The 12,045-nt window shown below is 30.1% G+C and overlaps 1 protein-coding gene across 2 annotated transcripts in view; it reads right to left on the reverse strand.

The window, feature by feature from the left end:
* Alk (Anaplastic lymphoma kinase) overlaps nt 1-12,045 on the reverse strand; it is a 316,961-nt gene that overhangs the window by 105,280 nt on the left and 199,636 nt on the right. For both annotated transcript variants that reach the window (XM_075356481.1, XM_075356480.1), the window contains exons 2-3: nt 9,397-9,607; nt 2,265-2,395 (exon numbers count right to left, since the gene is read on the reverse strand). In XM_075356481.1, the coding sequence (XP_075212596.1) occupies nt 2,265-2,395; nt 9,397-9,607 (342 nt within the window). The remainder of the gene's footprint in view (nt 1-2,264; nt 2,396-9,396; nt 9,608-12,045) is intronic.

Consider the following 12,045-nt stretch of genomic DNA (forward strand, 5'->3'; position numbering starts at 1 on the left):
AATAGTAATACAATTTTTTTTTTAATTTAGTGCATTTTTAAAAACAATATTTTAAAATTTTATTTTAAGTTTATTTATTTATTTAAAATTTATAACTTTTATTTGAAATATTAGTGGACTAATAAAGTGTCACCCATATTAAAAAATCCATTTGCAAAAACCAAAAAAGGCAGGAAACCTATGTATTATTAAAAGTAAAGAAAAACTGAGTAACATTAAGAAACTATTATTGATCATGAGTTACAGCTATCTAGAATGTGTCACATTATTTTACTTGAATTTTTACAACTGATTTTCTTGAAGTTTTGTTTTAAAATATCAGGTGAGCACATTAAACTCGAACCAAAGAACTCAAACTGCAGTTGTTTGGATATCACCTTTAACTCTGTTGCTAATACTAGTGCCACTAACAATTGTGTGTATTACTACTTAGTTGTAAACTGTTTGTTTGTGCTTCAGTGTAGAGTAGTTTTGTTCTTTGCAGATGTGTTTTTCTAAAATGCCTTATTTGATTGAGAAGTGAGTTACTATAGTGGAAGCTTATGTATGTTCTGGATCCTTTCAAGAAATTCATCAAATATTCTAGAAACAAATAGATAAAATAATCTAGCACACACAATTTGGTTAAAAGATGGTGAACAAAGGGATAGATTTTGAAAACACTAGTAGGTGAATTTCCATTATGACTCCAGAAGCCATTGCTGATATTCAAAGAATTTATGGTGATCCAAAGAAATTTACACATAAGTTATGACAAAAAAAACGATATAAAATAAACATCTTGATATAAGATTCTTCATGATTTAAATTTGAAACCATATTGTGCAACAATAATTGTTACACACCAAAAGAGAATAGACAAACTGAAAATTCTTAATTATTGTGATTGGCTTCTTTAAAGTACTGTTGATGGACAAATAGACCTGATGCTGCTCTTGTTACTGTTACTGCTCTTGTTATCTGAAACATTCTATAAGAAATCAATGGCAGTGACAACAACCTTTTGTGTCACGTAGCTATTAATATGATCACTGGAGCACCAAAGTGTATTACTGAGCAGGGCGCTCACTTCGAACATTTCTTTTAAAAATAAGTTAAATATGTAAACTTTGCTAATGCAAATACAAAATTTAATTTGCATTTTTATTTGATTCATAAAATTTTATATGTTATAACTGTGTTTAGTCTGTAGGGATTTGGTTTTAAGCTACTCCACTCGGTCTTTTGAATAACTTTTATTTTGATAACTTTAGACTAAGAATCATTATGTTATGAAAATCCAGTATTAGGTAATGATAACTACAAACAAATAAAAAATATTATCTTGCACTCGACTGCCATCAAATAAAAAATTCTATCAGTGAAATTATCTATTAAAATCAGTACAGTATCACTAGAGAAATCTTTTCAATAAAATAAAAATGAATTATCAAAACTGATTCATTTAGTAAAACATACGGCTTTAGTTATATGAAAAAAAGCAGTGGTAATTTCCATTTTATAAGTTTACTGATTTTTTTATAGCACTAAAAATCCCTGAAAGATTAGAATTAAAATAAGTAAGTATAATCAATTTAATTCTGTAGATATACTTATCAAACTTTCACCACTTTAGTGTTTTAATTTTAAAATATAATTTTTATTGTGAGATTTTCGACAAATAGTCCATAAGAACTATATATTTCGGAGAGACAAGTTTCCATAAACAGAAGTTAGACCTATAATCATACACAGCATAATTTATTTTCAAAAGATTATTGTGACAAAGTGTATAAAAGCAAAAATAAGATACAATGAAGTATACATTTCTTACTTATCTTAGATAAAATACGGATTGATTAAAGTGATAAAGTGTTTATAAGACAAATTGATGTTATGCAAAAGAATAAAAACAAATTGAAATATACACCTCCTTTTTTATGTATGTGGAAAAGAACGAGGAACATTTTGGAGTTTTATTCCCTTCTTTTATTAACGCATCACTAGCATATATTAGACAAATTTCTTCTGGAAGCATAATTTAGTCAGAATGTGAATGATTCTTTTTACACATTTTTTAATCAAAAATATTACAAATGTTAAATTTCTAACATAGATAATTAAAGAATTTAAATGATAACAATAAATATTTTATATTCTATTATTATTATTATTATTCTAATATTATTATTATATTATTTTATTATTCTATTCTTAAATAATTTTATTCATTAATAGAAAATAATGATAAAATACAGAGTTAATTAATTAAATATAATACAAACCATTAAAACAGTCAGTTAATTTAATATTATCTAATGCTACATGAGATGGATATCTTTCACTAGGTGTTACTTCTAAAACTAGATTAAATTCTTGTCTAAGTCGACCAATTTTAACATTATATTCTTCCCACCTAAAAAAAAAAAATAAAATTATTAATTACAGCTTAGGATAATAGAATGGTGTAAGAAAGAATGATAGTTGGCTTAGATCAGAATGGTTTACCGTTTTACCCAGAACTCTTTTGTTAATGATATAACCTGTTACAAGATTAGGAAACCCATCAAATAAGTAATAAAATATATTTGATGTTTGTTATGCTTAATCAGTTATTATACTGTTTTTATCAGATTTAGTGTCTGTAAATATTGTATCGTTTAAGTGTGGGTTTCTCATTCGTCTCTGTTTATAAAATTTACACGCAGTAGTTCACACGTGTTTATATGAGGTGATTTAAAAAAGTTGATTCCTGTTGTTTGTATTTGTGACCATAAGGGTTCCTATTATTTACAGTGAAAGTGTGTCAATGATCTGTAGTATTTAGTAATATGATAATAATTTTTTAATTATATGATCATGGTTGCTTTGAATGTATTTTATCAGTTTTCTGTGTGATCTTATTAATTACAGAGCTATTTTTAATGTGACAATAGGATGGAACAACAGTCCTATCGGAAACACTATACTTTTGAAGATGTAGATTATTAGCCTGGAAAATCTTTGGAAGAATAAATTCCAATTATTTGAATGTAAGTCATTTAATAATCATTATTAATTTTAAATGATCACATTTTTTAAGAAACTGAAGAAAATTTTTTAACTTTAGTATTTGCAGCTAAGTAAAATGGTGTAATAATTAATTTGACTGGAGCTATACAACTTGCTGCCAACTGGAAAGCAATAAGCAGCAACAAAACTTGAAACTAATTTTTGGACTATAACTTTAAAAACATTTAATAATGATCAGAGGTGAAAATTGATTTTTATAACAAACATAAGTAATTTTCAGTGAAGAAACTGAATGTAATTGTATATTTATTAAGTTTAAATATTTTTTACTTTAGAAAATAATGTTACATTAATGAAATATAAACAATGGAAAAATGGAGGATTTTGAATTCATCTTATGTGAGGAGGCAGTGACGCTGGCCAAATATTTGGACTAGATATCTATTCTGATTTTAACAGCAACAATTAAAGGACACAAGATAACTTGTACTCAAAATCATCCACAGGATAATTGAAGCCCTGTTACTACTAATTATAAAAACAATACTGTTTAAAAAGTTATCTTTTATTAAACCATAAATTAAATTTGAAATTTAAACTTCATTAAGACACAATGAAAAAAATTGTATAATAACAATAATTATAAAATATTAGTTGTATAACAGTATTCTTCATTGGTCAGTGGAATGGAGTTATAAAAAAATAATAAAATGAGCATTTAAAAGCATTCATTCTACAGCATTTTTTTAACAATCATTATTTGCTAATCATTTCATATACACAAATCATAAATAGACAATAATCTTGAGAGAGAGAGAAAGAGAAAAAGAGAGAGAGAGGGAGAGAGACAACATACACACACAAAATAGGATCACATCTTAACAGATTTTTACATTTTGAAATGAATATATACATATAAAAACACACAATGGCAATATATTACATGAAAAGACAGAGTTCAAATCACAGACACATACTTGTTGACCATATTTTAACCCTGGAACCGTACACTGGGGCCCCAGAAAATTTTCGTTTTGCTGTTTGTGTTGGCAACCCTTACTGTCTGCAGCTGCCACGACTTTTCTTTGTTCCTTCATAGTCTTTCAGTTGCCATGTTAGTCACAGTTGTAATGCACTGCCCATTTGCTATAAACCGGTTTTGAGGCATTGGGTACCCAAGTGTAGTGTTAATGTAAGTTTTTTTGTGGATTGTGTATTTTTTGTTTTTGTAATTTTTTAGCAGCGTATTTAATTTTGTTAGACTTCATGTGACAATAATGGAAAAAGTACTCAATGATGATAAAATTGAGGTTGAACTATGCTGATCACAGCCAGATTCTGTTCTAATCAGAGAAATTGTTTTTATGAAGAAAACAAAAACTGATGATTTTGTGGGCAAAGGCAAAACTGATATAGTTGAAGAAGATGATGTTTTGCCAGATAATTTTACTTCCAATGCTTCAGAAGATGAAGATGAAGAAACCGTACCATAAAGAAATTTAATTCGCATACAAAAATGAAGAAGGATTATGTTAGACAATTTACAGCCTGGGACTTATAATACAGAACTAGCCATGTCAGAAAGTGAAGAAGAGGGAAATGAATTGCAGCAGACTGTAACTTGTAATGGAACAACTCAGTTTCCAAATATCAATTACAGCCAGAAGCAAACAATTAGAGGGCTGGAAGATGTTACATCATCTTATACTCAACACATTTAATAATGGTTTTCATGACCTTGGTTCACAGACAATTTGTATGCAAAAGTCATGCCATATCAATTTGTGCCAATTGTGGAAATGAAAATTATAAAAAAAAACTTAAAAAGTAAGACATTGTAAAAGTTTGTCAAGAAATGTAAGTTTTTCAATATTACTACTTTCCCGTCTACATAATACTCTAATATTCTAGAAGGGAAAGTATTGTAATCGGTTTTCACCATATTTTGGTATTTTGACACCTAAGGAACCCAAAAAAACGGATGGAAATTTTCCAAATGTTAATGTTCATACATGTGTGTGTTCGATTTGGCCTCTAAATCACCTTATATTTCCAGAACTACTGGACCGATTTTGACCAAACTTGGTCAAATTATCTCTATATATTAAATTGTCACCATTAAATTTCCAAATTAAAAGGTTAACGGGGTGAGGACTGTAGAGCAAGATCATCCTCAGTCTCTCCAGATTTCACCCAATTAAGGTCACATTTTTCTTAGGCACATTTGTTAACAATTAAAAAATAACAATACTTGCAATAAAAAGTTTTTGGAAAATTGTATCCCCAACCCAAAAAAGCTCTAAATTAGTGGCTAAGTGGGCATACTGCATCAACAGTATCTCCTGCCACCACAAGGAGCGCAAGTGTTGCAGTCCGCCATCTTGGAATTTCTCTTTTTCCCTCTGAGAAATTCCCTTTTCCATTGTCCTCTTGGACCGGGAAATTTTTAATTCCACACAGTTGCCAACCAAATTATTTTTTACACTTTAAATATTAATTATTTATTTTACTTAGTTATTATTTCAAAGGTTGGTAGCACTGACATACAGCTTTTGAAGTCGACTGCTAAGTTGGGATGTACAGGTGGAGCAATAGAATTAAATAAATGAATAATATTTAAAATTTAAAAAAGTAACTCGGTCTGGCTGAGTCTCGAACTCGATCATCCAATTGATTTGGTACCTGGTGCATTAAGCCTCACGGTTACACCAGTCTGCCGACCGTCAAGCAAAATTTGTTCTATGAAAGTTAAGAAATTACATTAGTTTAGTTAGTGCCGATTGTCGCTGCTAGTACCGCCACACCTGTGCGAATTAAATACGGTATGCACACTCACTTTAGTTAGAATCATTGAATTAAATAAACGAAAAAAAACATTATAATTAAATAAAATGATAAATATTTTAAATTAAGTTGTGTGTGTAAGCCAAGCATCAGAAACAACTGTGTTGTCGGCTTTTTTTTTTCATTAATGTAAAATGTTAAAGTAGAATGTAAAATAACTTTTAAGTAACTTTAAGCAAATCAAACTAACCAGTTTTTATATTTATTTCAATAAATATGGGTTTCTAATATGTAAATCTGTCTTTTTATTCTTGGGTCATCCAGTACCTCAGTGTAGGTTAGTGCTCTTAGAAAATAAGTGTGGGGTTCCAGGATTAATAGCTGTCTACCTAATTAAAGAGAAATTGCCAATTGCAATATCAGCTGCCAATGAAAAACAGCAGCACTGGCCACTGAGGAAGGTTGAAAAAGATGACTGAAAATGCTTTCAAGTAAGGTTTATTACAAAAAAGGTTTTATTAGACAAATTTTTTATTAGACAATTTGTTTTGGATAATCATTACGTAAGTACAAATTTGAAATTAATATCATCACCAACTGGGACAGACAAGTATATCAACAGGAATGTTTTTTCAAGAACAATATTAACATTAAATAACAAAAGTTTGTTTTTAAAAGACACTTTGAACAAGGGAATGATAATGTCCATGCCATATCATAGGATGATCTTCCAGTGTACTGGTTTGAGGTTTAATAAGGTATATTAAGTCAAGTGAAATATTTCAATGTCATCGTTGCTATCTTGGCACATGTGTTTAGTATCAGTTAAATAGTTTAAAAAAAAGTTTTTTTTTGTTGAAAAGAAACAATTCTGTCGTACTTTTTTATTTGGTTTTATAAAAATTTGGTTGTTTATATCTTTGGTCGAATGTTATTTTTTCTGCCTGTTTTGTGTATCAGTCATTCCAGTTTATGTTTAAAGATAAAACCCATCTTCAGAGATTATTTAACAGAAACAAGAAACATATAAACAGATATTTTATTCTCTTAACACAATAATATTACACAGATCATATAAAATATACAACACAGTATATATATATATACTGTGATATTGATCGCATGTATATATATATATATATATATATATATATATATATATATATATATATATGCGAAAAGTATCTATACACCTATATAAACACAATTATACATTGTATGTTGTATTCTGTATGTTGCAAGCGGGTCAAGCTGGTGATCATGAGATAAGAAAGTATATCTTTTCTTTGTTGTTCAGTGCATGTTCATCACTATTAAATGATTGAGACTGTTTCTTTTCATTTTGCTTAGAAAGGTGAAAACTTTAGAACAACAAATATTTCTTGTTAGACAATCATCCATGAGCATGATGAGTACGCACAGAATGAAAGATCAGTGTTTCATTAGATCTCCAGGTACACTAGTTCCTTATCGACATAATATAAGAGAGCTAATCAAAAAATTTAGGGAAACGGAAATGGAGATGGACTATGAACAAAAGAGTAGATTATCAGTACTTATGAAAAAACTGTAAGATTACCAGCTGCTATGCAACATTGTTCCAAAAAGTCTGTGAAAAAGTCAGCCTAACAAAAAAACATGATGTTACAATTGCACATTCGGTGGTTCGTAAGAAGCCGAGTTTCATCACATAAAGTGAAAGCAGTTCAAAATTATTGCCCAGACTGTGGAAAGTGAATTCAATACTATGAATGGTTTGAACAGTATTTAGTGGATAATTATGATGATACTTTGGACTGTTTTCTATACCATGAGACATGACTCCATTTGTCACAGCATATGCACACACAGAACCCACACTTATGGTCTGCCAGCAACCCACATGCCATTCCTTTACACGACCAGAAGACTGTGATTGCAATATCCAGAAGAAAAGTAATTGGCCCAATATTATTTGCAGAAAAAATAAATTCAACTTGTTATTGTGAAATTATTCATCAGTTCCTATGACAGCTAACTGATGACAACATTGATAATGCTTGGATTCAACAAGACAGTGTGAACACACGTCAGTCGGTCCATGAATTTTCTGCAAGACGGTTTCAGAGACCATTTATAAGGGCTTGTGGCCACCTTATTCTCCAGAATTAAGTGCACCAAATTTTTACTTCTGGGATAATGCAAAAAGTAATATTTCTTGAGGAAACCCTACAGCATCCGGAACTTCAAACTGTTATTTGTTATTTCACCAAGAATATTCCTGATGAAAAACTTATGAGAGTCTTTGAGTACAAGAAAAAATGAGCACAGATTTGGATCTTTTTGGGGACTATTTCCAATAATTACTGTAATGTAAGTTAATGTTATGTATTTTTGTAATAGTACCCTAACAGGTGTATAGTTACTATTTGAACACACTTTACAAACATCCTACTTATACTAACTATAATATGGAAAAACTGCCTACATCACGACAAAGTTATTAACTTAGTAAAAAGATTTTATGCAAAATAAAAAATCTGGCATTACCATGTAATATCCCAGCTAGTGTTTTGGCTTTGTGTGCAATCCCCGAACAGAAGAACAGTCACTGAAGTTCAATAGGTCATAGAGAGTCACTATCTCAATAAATAAGTTGTTGTTGCCTCAGCAGCTAAAAGGTGGCAACTTGAAGCCATAGATGGAAGTGAAACAGCAACTGACCTAACTGACTAATCCAAGAAAGAAGCAATAAAAGATAAGGAAAATGGAAGGTAAAGGGAGAATTATAACTAATATAGGAGCTGTTTTTGATCAGAAGAATACAATTTTTCAGAAAAAACTATTGACATAACTCAATAGTTTTTTTTTTGTTTTCAACTGATTCATACTATTTGAAGCAGCTTTCCTGATTTGGACCAATAAGCAATTGTATCTCTTATTCATACAGTGAATGTACTTCTGACAGTTACATCCATGAATTACCAAGCCAGGAATTGTTGTTAATTAGTATTCAACAAAGGTAACCAGAGATATAATCAAGAAATAATAAGGATTGAAAATATATCTGGTTTTTAGGTAAGGCCTTAAACCTACAGTTTGAGAAGGGCTGTGCTAACCATCCATGCTATTCTGACACACTATCATTTTAAAATATAACCACACAAAATTTATAGGAACATTAAAACAGAAGTTCTGAATAAAAAATAGTGTCCATGCAATACACACACACACACACACACACACACAGTTTTCTTGAAAACTACAAGCAAATTTGTGGCCTGCAAGCAACAGACATTATATATATATTTTATAATCAAGAGTAATGTAACATCGGCTGGCCAGGTTACATGGTATAAATTTTCTAATTATTTTATTTTTAAATTTAATTTTAATTTTTAATTCTTAATTTATGTCATTTAAATATATGTAATTATTTTATGTAGTTGACTTCATGTTTTGTATAAATGATAGTAATTTTAATCTTTTAATTTTAATTCTAAAAAAAAAAAATGGTACAGAGGATTATGGGCATTATAAGTATTCACTTTACAAAAATCACTATATATACAAACATAACAAATAAATATAAAAAAAAGTAATAAACAATATAAATTTAATTTATCAAGTTGAAATACTTACTGATTTGAATCTGTGCCATTTTTTTCACTGACAACCCAGGATGTTTTATTGTGTACTATTTCAACAAGTACTTTGAAACTACCATTAACCATATTTCCCATGTGCAGCATAACTTTGAGCCGACACTGTTCTCCTGTACTGGCATATTTTGGGCTCCACATTAACATCTGTTTGGGTCCAGGACTCTTCATCAGTAACATCAAGTAACTCCCTGGAATGAAAAAGTAAATAATATAAATACTCATAAATAAGAAAATAATTTGAATACAAGCTAATATATTTTTGAAGATAACAAAACAAACATGGAAAATGTGTACTATGCACGAAAAAAAGAAGAAAAATAAAAATCACTGTAAAACACTCAGTTGTAATGTAATTGAGGATAAATGTGTTTGTCTAGTGATTTTTGGTTAAATATGTTTACAGAGATAACAGGTTTCTGAAGATTCAACATGAGTTTCAAAGTCAATTAAGTATTCACTGCAACTGTCCTGTATCATCCATCCATGCCAAATATTTGGATGCTACTGGTTGTACATTAAAAAAGAAAATTGCAGTGCAAAATTAGTACTTATAGTGAAGCATGTAGTAGCAGAGAAAAGGTCACAGAATTGAGTCATTCTGTTTAACTCAGGTCTTCTGAATATAAATAAATAAGTTTTTATTCTGTTTGCTACATAAAAATATTTATATAGACAAATCAGTAAAAGATAAAATTATAAATATAAAACTAATTATAAGAAAAAAATAGGTATGTTTAAAGTCCATATAAACTATTTAAATACAAACACATGAAATAAATGCTGAAGTAAATACATAAAACATTACTACAAAGTAATCCATATTTCAGATGCCCCTATTGAAAATCATTTGGAGTACATATTTATGAACACATTAAAAGGGATGCACATAAATCATGTTTTTAATTAGTATATTTAAAAATTCAACTGCAGAATAATATTCTTTCTGTAAAAGAAAATCTTTTACTTTTATTTTAAATAAATTTGTGGTAAGATTTTTCAAATGCTTCAGCAATTTATTAAAAAATGGTAATGATAGAATAATAAGATCTTTTCCCTTAAGCTGAAGAATTCTGTTGAGTTATACAAAAATAGTTCTGTTGTCTGCTTTGGTAAAGGTGGATATTATTATTATTATATTTTAAGAATAAGTGACCATTCTTTTTATCAAAGGTTGCATATTCATAAATATAAACATAAGGATAAGTTAACATATTTAATCTTCTAAAAATAGGATTGCAGGATTCATACATACAGGTACCAGATAATGATCTAACAACTCATTTTCGTACCTTAAAAACTTGTTCTGACTTTTTGAGAAAGCTTCAATAGATTATACTTTATTCTAGAATATATGTAGGCACAGTAAATATTTAATAATAATGACAAATTTTCACAATATTTCATATTTCCGCTAGGATTATTGTAATTGATTTGAATGTTATTTTCTGCCTTTCTTAGTATTGTCAGTCTAACATTCGTAATTGACGTGTTTTGCAGTACTTCCAATTTCAAAACCTTTTAGTACTGAGTCTTCTTGAGCTGGGATCATAAAATAAATAGTGATGTTAAGCTCCTTCCACTCCCCATCCTTACTGTCATGGCCTTTTCTGCTTTCTCCCTCTACCTCGAATGGTTATACAATTTCTTGAAACTAATCCTTCTGATTCTTCATTTTAACAATTTAAATTTTTAAATACTTCATCAGATTGAGTGTTAAAATGATTTAAAACCATAGCACATAATTATGAAGAGGGTCAGTAAAGGCCTCTAAAACAAGAATTGGCACATTTACTGACAAATATGATCCTTCACAAGATGATAGTCACAGTTTGCATATTAAATTAAGAAATGTTCTTGATTTACAAGGCAAATATGACATCATTCAATCAAAACTTGAAATGAATTTTGACGATGATGTTTTATCACTGGATTGTGAACAAGTTGAGGAAGACTTGTGTACTATGGAGTGTAAATTACAACAGTTAATAAACTGTAATAATAATCAAAAACCATCTAATCAAGAAGGTAATTCAAATACAATAATTAATCAAATACAACTTTTTTTTTTACGTCGGAAGTAGGAAAATTTACCTAAACTACACGCACAGTGGCCCATACATACTGGGTGTGTGTGGAGATTACCACCTATTGCAGTGGGACCTACTAAAAACCACTCCCTCAAGCAATGTCGTGCTGAAACTGACATAAAGGCTCAAGCTCAGCACCACATGTGTCACAAGCACACCTCACATCCTCCTTCCTCCAAGCCCCAGTGAGTTTCTCTATTCTGAATGACACCACTCCATCGGTTATTAGCTCTTTCTTCATCGGGTCTTTACCTTCAGGAAACAATTCTTTCAGACACTCTCGCACTTGATTCTCTGTCATTGCTGGAGGTCTCCTTCCTAGCTTGCCAGTCACGATCTTATAACCCGGCACCAGGGATCGTCATCTATGTTGACACAAAGTTGTTTCCAACATGTCTCTTTGGCTAAAGAGCCAAAGACGTATCGACTGATACAATCCTCTCGGATGCGAGAGGATCCGGAGTCCCTCCACTTCCTCGCCACCATACCCTCCCAAGCAAGCCCAGATGGATGACGACTCCATAAGGGGCTATCCCTCC

This window comes from Lycorma delicatula, chromosome 2 (genome assembly GCF_047948215.1).
Source record: "Lycorma delicatula isolate Av1 chromosome 2, ASM4794821v1, whole genome shotgun sequence".
Taxonomy (NCBI): Eukaryota; Metazoa; Arthropoda; class Insecta; order Hemiptera; family Fulgoridae; genus Lycorma; species Lycorma delicatula.